Source organism: Orycteropus afer, unplaced genomic scaffold, assembly GCF_000298275.1.
Source record: "Orycteropus afer afer isolate SDZICR_OR568_19922 unplaced genomic scaffold, OryAfe1.0 scaffold00058, whole genome shotgun sequence".
NCBI classification, from domain to species: domain Eukaryota; kingdom Metazoa; phylum Chordata; class Mammalia; order Tubulidentata; family Orycteropodidae; genus Orycteropus; species Orycteropus afer.
In genome coordinates, this window is record NW_006921645.1 from 4,383,466 (window position 1) to 4,396,579 (window position 13,114).

General features: G+C 39.2%; 1 protein-coding gene across 1 annotated transcript in view; it reads right to left on the reverse strand.

The window, feature by feature from the left end:
* Nucleotides 1-13,114, reverse strand: part of APOB (apolipoprotein B) — a 46,805-nt gene that overhangs the window by 2,735 nt on the left and 30,956 nt on the right. Inside the window, exons 25-28 of the mRNA XM_007939290.1 lie at nt 11,942-12,315; nt 1,766-9,097; nt 1,257-1,371; nt 970-1,153 (exon numbers count right to left, since the gene is read on the reverse strand). Of these exons, the coding sequence (XP_007937481.1) occupies nt 970-1,153; nt 1,257-1,371; nt 1,766-9,097; nt 11,942-12,315 (8,005 nt within the window). The remainder of the gene's footprint in view (nt 1-969; nt 1,154-1,256; nt 1,372-1,765; nt 9,098-11,941; nt 12,316-13,114) is intronic.

The following is a 13,114-nucleotide window of genomic DNA, read 5'->3' on the forward strand; positions in this document are numbered from 1 at the left end:
GTTTACTACTGGGCTGAGAGCCAGCCCTTGGGAGTGAGCTTTATTCCAGGCCCAGAATATATCCCAGGACCACAGTATTGGGGGTCTCACCAGACTCATCCAACCAGTAATTCTGGTCATTATTGAGTTTTTGGATTTTGTTCCACATTTTTCCTCCCACTGTATCCAGGATCTCCAGATTTGATCCTTTCCTGAGTGATTGGCATTGATAGCCAGGCACCGTCTAATTCTTCTGGTATCGAGGGCCATCATGTCCTAGGGCTGATTGCTTCCAAATGCCCTTGTTTTTTCTTGCACTCTTCTTTGCTTCTAATGATAGGAGACCATTAGCTGCATCTTAGATGGCCACTTGAAAGCTTTTAAGATCCCCATCACTACTCACCAATGAAGGATGCAGAACAAGGCTTTTATGTATTTTGCTGTGCCAATTGAGTCTGGTATACACCTGTACTATGGTCCTGAGAAAGTAGATCCAGTGGATCTCTCTCCCACAGTGTCTGGGTGTCTGTGAGGGATTACTCTGTGTCTGTTTTCTATTGTTTCTGTAAGGACTGCAGGTATTCTGTATCACTGATTCTGTGTGAGATTAGCCTGTGCTGAATCTATCCTTGGTCAAGAGTATAATCCTGTTCACTGATCCCCATCTGATCCTCTCAGATATGTATGTGTTTATCTGTAGCCTGGTGTTTGGTGTTAATGGTAATGCAGTATTGTGGGCACACTGGTTGGTATTAACATCTGTCATCTATCTCCTATGTGCACAATTTGGTGTCCTGCCTTTTCCAATGTTATCATGATGGTCACAGACTCTTTCCATACATCCTTCCCCTTACCCACATCAGCACGTGAGCCCAAACTAGCCCAAAATTAATCCTTCCTTTCCTGAAAGAATATTTTGTATTGAATTAAATTTATCCATCTGAACTCTATTTTCTCTTGAGGCTATGTAACCCATTAGCTGGGACTCACCTGAGGGTGGTAGTAGAAGTCCCATTTAAAAGTATCTTTATCTTCTTTAAAGTCCATGGCCACAGTGCCTATGGCAGGAGAGGCTACTGAGGAAGAGAGACTCTCCTCACCTGTTTGGTAGTGCAGATGGACATCAGTGAACCTTGGGCTAGTGATGTCAAGGCGAGCATCTCCTTTCCAGTATCTGAAAACAGACAAGCAAATGAGCTGTCATGAAAGAGGCACCGAGGTGGTAAAAATCATAATGACTTTTGAAAAAATATGAACTGTCGTCAAAAGTTCCATACACAAGCCTTTGATATTTGCCATCTTCTTTATATTCTGCACTGAAGTCACGGTGTGAAAATATTCCTTGGGTCTTACAGGCTAAAGCATCATCTTCAAACTTGTGTGTTCCCACAACTGTATAGGAGAGATTTTATATTTCATTAGATTTAATAACTGTAAGACATAGACATTTTTCATTGTAAAAACTGGGAGGATTCTATTTTAACCAAGTGCCTGACTTATATGTTTGAAACATGTAATGTATAGGCTATATTTTTCTATAAGTAGCTAGAAGGAGATATTATTTGTCTTAAAATTACTACATAAAACTGAATGTTTCATATATGTTTCTTTTGAGTGTGACTAGGTTTTCTACACGTGAGGTATATATGTATCTCCTTCCCTGTTCTTTTAAATTTTGCTATATAGAATAATTGTGCCTCTAATGAAATTTAAATAAATCATTATTTACTTACAATTCTCACTGAGACATATAGCAAATAGGAGAGGAATCGGAAGATTTGCTTACTATTTAGATCATATTCCAGGAACTGTAGGGTTGAGCTGCATGTGGTATCCAGAAATGTTTCAAGGTGATCTCCTTTGTTTTTCAAGCCAGCACTCCAAGTGGTATTATATAGGGGAGAGGCTAGTCCAAAACGTGCAGTAAGTGATCCAAAAGAAGGAATGAAAATTCCAGTAGGTATAAATAACTTAATGGAAGGAATTTCAATAGTCTGCTCAGGCATGGTGATCGTTGGCAAATCAAAGTCTGCAATCTTGTTGGCCACCTTATTTAAGTTCAAAACAATACTGCCAACTGAAATACTGTTTGGAAGGGTAAACTGTGACATAATCAAGTGCAATTCAGGCACAGTTACCTCAAAAAAGGGAACTGAGGAGTCTTCTGGTTTAGAATATTTTGTTAACACATCAACTTTGGGGAATTTTACTTTGGGTAGTGTTGGCATGTGGAGGTCAAATGGTAAAGTACTTAGCTTCTTTTTTATTTTTATTTCACTAAAGTCAAGGGTGTATGAGGGAACCTGAAGGTTCGTCAGTGGGACTTGGAATGTAGGAATTACAAGAACTGAGTTTGGATCATTTAGTTTCAGTCCAGGGATAATGAATTCATTGGCTAGTTCTTGCACAGGGACAGAAAAGTAATACCCTTTGGGGTTTTTGGTGTACACAAGAGAAGTTGAAGCATGAAGATACTGTCTCCTGCCAATGTTGGTGGTTACATCCAGCTTTAGGAGGTCCCATAAGCTCTTGTCATAAACTGGTAAGACGATTTCTTTGAGGAATGACAGGTGTCCTTCTAATGATCCTGCAATGTCAAGGCGTGCTTCTTCTTGGTCACTGGAAAGCTGTACATTGTTCTGGAGAGACCCAGAATGAATCTGGACCTCACTTTTCCAGCTGACCTTCTGGTTCCCAGTGTTAGCATTCAGGACTACTTCCTGGCCAAAGTAAGGGATATCAAGGAAGGAATTGGGCTGGCTTGCACGGACCTGAACAAGGGCTGACATTTTCCACATGGAGAGTTCCAAAGTAGCTTTGCTTGTATGCTCGCCAGATGTTAAAAAGATATCCTTAATCCTTAAAAGGTTTTTTGTATTGTGTTCCCAGATGGCATATAAGCGTTGGAGAGTGGCTTCTCCAGCAAAATTTTCATTAACTTCAAAGTTCCAGATACCATCAACTTTGGAAGCCCCTTGCAGCTTCACTGACGACCGAGTGCCCTTGGAATTCAAATATGTGTTGGCCTCACTGGTGATAGAACCTGAATATCCTTGTGAAAGAACCAAACCCTTGACATCTCCTTTGGTAGATGACTCAATAGAAAAGTAGGAGGTAAGGCCTTCTAAGCTGAGCTTGTGGTCAACTGCCCCTTTAGCAGTAGAGGACAGCTTTGGGCAATTGAAATCATATTTTAACTCAATGGCTGAAAAGACAGTAGGCTTTGATTTGGTATTTCCATTAAGTTCTTGCTTGAAATTCATTCTCAAAATTGGAATCTGGACTTTTGCGGTTGTTGTCACTGATGCTTCCATGTTTTTCTTGGTTAAGCTAAGGGTACTGTCATGACTGCCTTCCACAAACTTGTTACTCAGAGACAAAGCTGTGGCTAACTTCAACCCCCTTTTCCTCATTAAACTTGAGGTGCCCTCTAATTTGTACTGCAGTGCATGAATAAAGGAAGAAGAGGAGGAAAGGAAATGAGCAACAATATTGACCTGATTATAAAGTCCAGCATTGGTATTCAGTGTGATGAAGCTTGATTTAAAGGAAAAATCATAGGTAATATTTCCCATGGCTGGAATAAAAATGTTGTTTGAACTTCTTGGTACCTTGAAATCTGGAAGGGAAAGTTTGTGAAGACTCCTAGGCACATGAATGGTGTTATAGGATTTGGTAAGAAAATCTAATGCATTGTCTCTGCCTTTCTCAAAATGTTTGTTGAAGGATTTGATGTTCTGACTGATAAAGTCATAAAACCCATCCAGAGGAATTGAGATGGAATGTCTATTTTTGTTTTTCTTATACTGAGCCTTTACACTTAAATCAAATGATTGCTTTGTTGTTCTCAAGAATTCCTTCAAGCCTGTTCTTTCCCATAAGGAGAAATCTTTCACCTGAGGAGTTGTGAATGTTGTATAAGGTAGAGTCATTTCCGGAATTGTTAAAGGAATGTTTAAGAAATCCAGGTTGGCTTCTCCATCCATTGCTATGTGGACTTCCATACTGTTCTCATTGTTTCCAGCAGAGAAATTTTGATTGTACTTATACTGATTGAACCTGGCACTGGCTTGCCAACTTGCTTGCTGTACACTAGGATTCAGAAGCAGTGCATAGTTATTCAGGAAGTCGATCTTGCCTGTCAACTTTAACGGAAAACTAACTTTCAAATTCCCTTCATTGTTTGTAGATGCCGTAATCTCGAATGGCTGTGCTGAAAAGAAAAGAGAATTTTTCAGAGTTCCAATAACCTTTCCATTTAAATGGGCATCATGATTGCCAGTTATCCCAGCCTTCATATCTCCAAGCAATGCTGTGCCTTTGGCAGTTAGGACACTACGACCTACATGCTGGGATTCTACTAGGGACTGGATTTCAAATTTAGAATAGTCAAGGAAGCCAGATTCACAAACTAAGCTTTGGTTAACTCTTATGTGTTTACTGTTGATCTTACTGGACAAACCAAAGGAAGTGATAGGTCCTTCTACAGTGAAGCTAACTTGTGATTCATGTGTTCCCTCATCAGAGAAATTGGGGCAGGCCCATTTCCATGATCCTGTTCCAGAAAAAGTCCATGCTACACGCCTAGCTTCCAAAAGGGTCTTCATTTCATTGCGCAGGTCAGCCTGACTGGAAAAGTCTAGTTTGGGGATGTTCAGTTTGTGGAAGTACTTTGTGTTGCTGTCCAGGGTAAACTGTTGGTTTATCTTGAGAAGCACACTGTTACTAAGCTCCAGTGTATTTTTTTCTGTGTGTAAGCTTGCCACTGTCTCTGATTTTCCCTCAATAGCATTTCCATAAAATAGCACTTGACTCTCATGTTCTGTTTTGAGGTATCTGCTGGAAACCTTCACAGATTCCTTCACAACCATGGGATTGATCTCAAAGTCTGACAGTCGTGCATTTGCTTGAAAATCAAAATTGAGAAGTTCTAGTTTGGATTCTCCTTTGGCAACAAAGGAAGCCACAATCTCTGCCTTGTTCTCTGAAGTGGTTACATTCTGAATACCAGTATTTGAGTCTAGTGTGAAAAGTGGAGATTGGATTTTCAAAATACCATACAGCTTGCCAAAAGTGGGTACTTGGATTGTGTGTGAGATATGGGGAAGCTGGAATTCTGGTATTTGTAGAGTGGGAACTTCAAAATCTTTAAGGTTGAGATTTGGGATCACAAATTCAGGAATAGTAAATTCTGGTAAATAGAAGTCTGGCAGAGTGATTCTAGCAAGAAGGGTGTCAGCCACCTTCAAATCCCTTAAGTACACTTCTGGAACAGGCCACTGCAGCTCACTGGATAGCATTTGGTCAATGGCTCTGATGAGCTTTACTTTAATTTCTACCAAGTCAATTGTAAAGGAAAGAATGTGGAAGGTATTGAGCACAGTAAATTCTGGCACAGTAAACCTAGATGGGATTTTTATATCTTTCAGTGTTTTGAAGTTTATCTCAACAGATGGAATTCTCAAATCTGTCAGAGGTACTATGAAGTCAGGAGTCTGAAATGTGGCTTCTTTAAGAGCACGAAGACTTACTTCAAAAGCAGGCATAGAACCAAACATGGTCTGTATTTCAGGAACTGTGAACCCCTGTTCTACCAGTCTTTTTAGGTTTTCAGCCCAGTCTTGGATAGAGTACTGTTCTGCAAAGTCAGTAAGGTTCTTAGCAGCAAGAATCCACCAGTCAGAAACATAAGTGACAAAGGTGCTATAAACGTGGCTTATCAGAGATAGGTAACGCTGGAGTTCCTGCTGAATGTCCATGCGATATAATCGGTCTCGTAGATCTTCTAAGGTCTCTTGGAATTTGTTTTTTATGTAAATTAAAGATGCTGAACTGAAAGCATCTTGTACCCAATCAAGAACCAAGGTTATTTTGGTGTCTTTTAGGTCTTCCAGATAGACTGAAGTCACTGTTTTGACTTCCTCTGCAAATAACTTTAAGGCTTTAGCTTTCTGTGGTAGGTCCAGGGCCTGGATTCCACCATTGATTCTCTGAGTCACTTCATGGATTTTGTTGTTGGTTTCATCCACAAACTGGTTGTAATCAAATGACCTTAATTTCTTTATCAACATGTCAAGGAATCTGTTTACTTCTTCCATAAATTTTTCAAAAGTCAATGCTTTAAGCTTTTTGACATTATCATCAATACACCCAACCAATTTCTCAAAGTAAGCTTTTATCTCAACTTGTTTTAAGGCATTGCTTAGCTTCTGAAGAGTTTCCTTTAACTTATATTGGTGGGCCAACTGCACCGATTTATCCATTAAAACCTGAATTTGTTGGTTTATTTGATATTTCTTAATTAGCTCATGAACTTTGGCTCCAAAAGCATTGATGATCTCAGTTACTTCAAAATCTTCAATAAGATTTATAACAAAGTATTTGACACGTTCAATAATGTCATTTATTCTTTGAATTGGAATTGTTGTTCTCACCCGATCTAAGAGCACTCTGATATCAGTCATCTCAACCTGTTGTTTTAACCTTTTGGCAAGGTATTGGATGTCTGTGTTCTCAATCTGTGTTCTGAGCTGTTGCAGTTTTTCTTGTATCTGTAGTCTGATTTGATATTTACTTTCCACACGTTGAATCCAGCCCATAACACTACTTCCAGTTTTGTTAAAATTAATCTTTTCAACAAATAAATATAGATCATGAATTATTTTTATTAAATTTACATGGATATGATAACGTTCATCAAGAGTTTTTAATTTTTCAATGATTTGGTCAATGATCTTAGCAATAGCTATTTTTAAATTATGTACATCATAATTATCTTTAATATACTGATCAAATTGTATCACATATGTCTGTAGTTGAGATAGCTTTTCATTCAAGTTGCTTTTGGCATTATCCAATGCAATTTGTATATCATTTGCTGTAATTCTGTAATTTTTTGTGAAAGCAGTTAGTTTCTCCTTGGCATTTGTAACATGTGTCTCCCAATTGTATGCGTTCAGATAATCATTAACTTGCTGTGGGATTTTGTCCAGGGCTGCTCTGTATTTTCTTGCAAATTGATTAATATTGATTTTTTCCAATTCTCTCTGTACGCTTTCTAGGACAGCTATAGTTGCTAATCGATTTCTCTCAAAATATTCTGGCAGAATTTTCAACAATGGGAGGTTGATGGTGTGAACATCTTGGTTCTTATCATACTTCATAGAAGCAACAATAGTAAATTCTTGGGGTTGGTCAGCAACATCTCTCATCCCTAAGGCATCAATTACATTGATTGGGTCACTAAGCAAAAACGGCACTTTAATAGGTGAGTCAAGCACAGTGAGGTCAGCCAGGCCTCGCCCACTAAGCTCCACACCTACTTTATCTTTAGTGTTATAAGCCTCGACATCCTGACTGTATTCATTTTTGTTCAGCTGGGTCTTCAGTTTCCAGGTACTTGTCTGCTCAGCTGGAGTAAGCAGGGTACTGACTTTGTGATCAAGAGCAGTATCAATGCTTCTCTTGGACATGAGATGGTGACTTGTGGATCCTTTGTAATCATGAGAGAAAGTAAGGGCCAGAGGTTCTGCTTTCAACAGGAATTTGCTATACAGCTGTCCAGTGTGCTCCCCCCAGAGAACAAATTTTCCATTGCCATTAGTATGTGCATCAATAGTCATTGTAAATGGCGCCATTGTAGAGCGGAAAACATTGCTGAATTGCAATGAGTCTGAATTATAGTTTGTACTGATGTCAATGGCTGAAGCCAGCCCAGCGATGTTTGTGTTGAGCCGGTGGTTAAACTCCACAGCCTGAACTTTAGCTACTGTGTCTGCTTTATAGCTTGCTGATAAGTCAGCATAAGAAATGGTGTAGATGTGTTTTATCTCATTATTTTGGTAGGCTCCTTTTATGTTACCACCCATATTCAGCTTCAAGGGTTCTAGCCGTAATTTCCCATTGTTGGTCAGATCCAGATCATTGTATTTCAGGTCATTGTTTAAAGTAGTTACAAGAGAATAGGGCTGAAGCTGTAAATTAAAATTTTGCTTATAAAACTTGTCAGAACTATAAATGTTGTCAAGTTTTGAAGAGAAGTCTAGTGATAAGCCTGCAATGTTTAGCCTGTTCGTATAGTCAAGTTTCATTTCATTGTATGAGCCCATCATGTCATTTGAAAGCTTAAGTCCTTCTTGGCTGATTTTGAAGTTGAAAATGTTTTTGCTGTCGACACCCAGAATCATGGCTTGATAAGCACTGCCCAAGGATACCTCTGTGAGGGTAGCTTTTCCATCTAGACTGAGTTTTGCATTGTGTTCCCTGAAGCGACCATTTGTTGTTAATTTCATTGAAGCTCCAGAGAGGCCAAGCCCAGCATTCAGCTCATTCTCCAGTACCAATGGGCTATACTTCAAGTTGGTAGTTGCACTAGTAGATATTCCATCTTGGCCAATCCTTAGTGTTGCTTTATGAGCACCACTGTTAGTTTTGTCTGTGCCCAAGAGATCAGCATTTAATTCAAGACCACGGGAACTGAGTGATCCAGAAAGCAGGGTGAAGAGCCTCAGTGCCTTGTAATCAGCCTGATACTCAGAACGCAGCAATGCATTTTGCTTAGAGAAAGTCATATCCATCTTGCTGGAAGTGGCAAATTCCTTGTAGTTCCCATTGGTGTCAGATTTAAGAATCAACTCATAGTTCTCATATTTCAGGGAAGCTGTATTTTTAAGGAGGCCACCTTGCAGGTCTGAGGTGGAAGTGAAAGTGAGTATTCCATCTTCATATCTTCCCATTACCTGGTTGGTACCATGGAGAAAGGAGGAGTTAAACCTCAGGTTGGACTCTCCACTTAGGTGGCCTGTGTTAAGATCCCTCTGATAAGACAGGTCAAAAATGCCTTTTGTGTAGAATGAAGAGACTTTGAACTGCCCGTCCATCTTGACTTCCTTCACATAAATATGCTGTTTCCTTTTTGTGTCCAAATGAATTGAAGCAGACATCTGTGGTCCCCAGGCACTAGTTGCACCAAATGTTAGTAAACCTTTTGAGGCTGGACTGTTTCCATTTTTTTCTACATGACTGAATTTGATATTTGAATCCAGAAATTTGTGGTGTAATGATCCATCATATGATACTGTGAATGTGTTCCTGTGGTCATACGTTGTTTCTCCTGATCCTAAACAAAATGAAAAGGCATTCATTAAATTAAGTAATAAATGTCTAGAATAATCTCTATGTTAAAACTCCTTGAGTAATGAAGTTCTGTTCATCTGGGTCAGACATGCAATAGGCTCCTCCACAATACAAACATAAAATCTGATAGTAAATGGCATTCCCTCAGGAAGCTTTCCCTGACCACTACAAACCTTGTTCACTTTTTTTTTTTTTTAAATCAAATGCCACCACTGACCATATACATATACAGTACACCCTATCATAGTACTAATCACGCTGATTTAGAGTTGCTGCCTTATCTGCCTGCTTTCTCTGCCACTACCTAGTAGAATACTTGATATATATTATGTGTTCAATAAGTATTTCTAATGCTTGAATGCATGAATGAAAGAATGAGTGAATGAAAAGGCTTCCAAGTAGCAAGGAAAATATCTGTAAGAAAGTCCTTTCCTCCCCTGAGAAGACTCTTGCATCTGAGAGTATGCTGAATTTGCCCTTGTACATTTTAGCCAACAGTTGTCCTTCAGGAAAAGGTCCTACAATCTGGCTCTACTTCCCTATCTAGACTCATCTGCCCCTGCCCCCAGTCTTCACAGAACTTTCTCTTGTAGTAGATTAGTTCTCTTCTTGACCTTGCTTGGCCACATAAGGTCCTGTCTCAATCCAGTGCCCACTGCCTACTTCATTCAATACCTTCCTGACTGAAATGCCAGCCCCTTGAGACAGTCACTTCCCTACCTTAAGACTCAGGTATAAACTGAGTCATCTATAAGCTGTAGCTCATCTATAAACTGTAACTATTATAATGCCTGTATCACAGAATTGCTGATATGATTGCATGAGATAATACATGTAAATATGTTCTATAAAGTAAAAGGAAATACACAAATGGATGATGCTATTTCTATTGAGTGATCAATAAACTTCTTTACTTCTCTGCTCTAGAAGTAATAATATAGATGCTAAATATTAACTAAGTGATGAAAACTACAATATCGGGAAGGATCCAGAAAGTCAAAGGTATGATCCTTGTGTTCCAAGAAGTGGCACTTTAATTAGAGAGACAGGACTAACTCCTATGAAGCAAGGGTAAGAGGATGAGATAACACTTGGACTGGCAAGCACAGCTCTTATAAGCCACAAGCATTGAGGGAATGAACAGATAGGAAAAATGCAGGTGGGTGGGCCCAACAAAGGCTTCAACAGGGAAGGAGCTGGGGACTAAGCATGACTAGAAGGTGAAGGAGGAAGGAAGCGGGGCATTCTGGGTAGGGGATGACATGGAGATAGGCTACAGACTACCCAGGGATAGAAGTCTGATGGAAAGCTCTATTTTGGGGGTATAAATGTTAGTTACCTAGAATGAGTCCAGATAATTGGGAGCCTTGAAAGCCAAACATAAAGGAAATAAGAACTGATGGGCTTGCAGAAGTTTCTCAGAAAGGCCTACAGTTCATTAGAACTAGAAGTGATCTGAGAAACAACGTTGTCCATTGGGTTTTAAAGCTTTGTGGACATCTAGGGGCTGGCGGTGATGCCAGGTGCTTCTGTAGTGAAATGAGAGTTCAAGCAGGCCTCCAAACATCCTCAGCCAGTCTCTGCTTCAATAGGTTTTACAAATAGGGATTTATACTAAGTTTTCATTTGGCAAACTGGTTTTGGTACTTAAAAGGTTTGAAACATATTGATTCAGTCCAACCCTATCATCACAAACATAGAGAAACAGACATCCAGAGAGAAAAGGTGACTCGTCCAAGCCCTCCTGGCTAGTATGTAAAGTGGAATCTGACCACGCTCTCAGATTTGTTCTTTTGAACTAGATCCCTAAGCACAGCAGAGAGTTGCCTGGAAATGAGTCCTAAGAACATGAAAACTGGCGGAAAACATCTAGCCTTTTTTGTTTTGCTGAAAATTTGAAGCAAAATAAAACAAAACACATTCCTTTGATCACTTTTCTTTGAAGGTTTTACCTTTAACTGGCTGTATGACTTGGGGAAATCATGTAGTTTCAATTTCATGATCTATATAAAGAGGATAATATTTGTTCTCCGCACTCCTCCCCACTCCAAGAATAAAGTTTGGCTTTTATTTTCAAGGCCATCTACTTCAAAATGCCAAGCATGGAAATCTTGTAAACAAGGCAGATAATATATAATGATTTTTTTTGTTCATTATATGATGATAATATAATGAACAAGGAGCTGAAAATAGTGTTACATATTTTGTACTTTCCTGAAATTTCAATTATTAAAATAAATTTGTGAGCTCTTTAATGAAAATATTAATTTATATATCTATGTGGCATCAGAACAATTGTGCTTGTCAAAACTGTTGACCTAAATAAGGTTAGGGGAGGAGGGGACCAGTAAAATCTGTGACCTTAAGAATAAATGGCTTATTGCATTCTTTTTTTCTACCTTTCTGTATTGTCACTGAAGCTAACCTAGTATTATTGGAACAATTTAGATAAAGGAATGGGTCAATTTCCATTGACAAAATAAAAATTGTGAAAATCTGAACAATTATATGACAATAAGTTCAATCAGTATAATGAGAGTTCTGTGTAACCCAGGCTCTCCCAAACTCTATGTATTTCCTTGAGTTCTGTGGAGAAGGTACTCAAGCCTTTGCCTTTTATCATGGAATTATAGTAGTAGGAATGTTAAGTAAGTAGGTGAAAAATGTGGGTTTCTCTGAAAATATCTGGTTACTTTATCTTAATTAGTCAGGATGGTTATACTGAAAATTTATAATGTGCCTGCACAGACCAAGGCAAGAGTACAGAAGCAGACATGTAAGCCCCAGTCTGTACTACAGAACCTGGGCCTGGCCAAGCATGGCTCACCTTGCACACTGTAGGAAAGCAGGTCAACCACAGAGTCAGCTTTCATGTGGTACTGAGCCTTCAGGCTGAAGTGATCTGTGCTGACATTGCCTCCAGTGTAGGAGGCAGACCAGTTGTACATGTTGCTGTAGACATTCGTGGACAGGTCCAGAACACCCAAGAGAGGTACTCGCAGTGGATACAACTTGGGAATGGTAAAAGTGGGGATACGGAACTCTTGAGGTGGCAGATGGAATCCCACAGACTTGATGTCGAGGGCTGGTGTCCGAACAGTCTCTAAGATTTTTAGATCTTTGGAGGATTTGCCACCAAATGGCAAAGGTATCTCAATTTTCACACTGTTCTTGTTCAATGTGTATTTGACACGGCCATCACTGAAATGAACAACAAAGACAATGTTCTCATAGCCAGACATCAGGGACTCAGAGTCTGTGCAACTCCAAGCAACACTGAACATGCTCCATTTTGAAACCCACGCTAGTTTTCCTCATGCTACTCCCTATGTCTAGAATTCCTTTGCTATCCCCTTCTCCTGTCATAAACACTCAAGTCCATTCAAAATCCTTTCAAGAGCTGCTTCTTATCATTACCATCCTACCTAAGTCACAGTTAATCTCTTTAATTCTTATAGTCATGTCCCTTATACCTATCTCAAAAAGCACGGCATAACTTTACTTGTATAACTAATATTTATTCATTTTTCAGTGTCCACACAGAGTAATTTATCTGGAAGGAAGGACTATGCCTTATCCAGTTTCTCTTTTCTCATTGCACTGAGCCTAGTATCTTGCATGTGGGGGACACTTGATAAATACTTGTTAAACGGAATTGAGACAACTTGATATGTGGAAGAAGTTTGGGATTCAGTAAACTTGGGTTATAGTTTTAGCTTCTGCTAATTGGATATGCTATCTTAGCCTCTCTGATTCTTACAGATGTTATCTGTATAGCAGGGATAATAATATTCTTTATAGAGACCTCACCGACTGGCCTTGGATATCAAATGAGAAGAAATGCCTAAAAGCATTTTGCGATCTTTTCAGTAGTATACACAGACAAAGGACTAATGTGATAACTATTAAGAAAAAATAGTAAGATACTAGAATTTAAAGGCCATAGGCAAATAAACTCCTATTCACTGTATTGCTTCAAAGGGACTGGATGCTACATCAG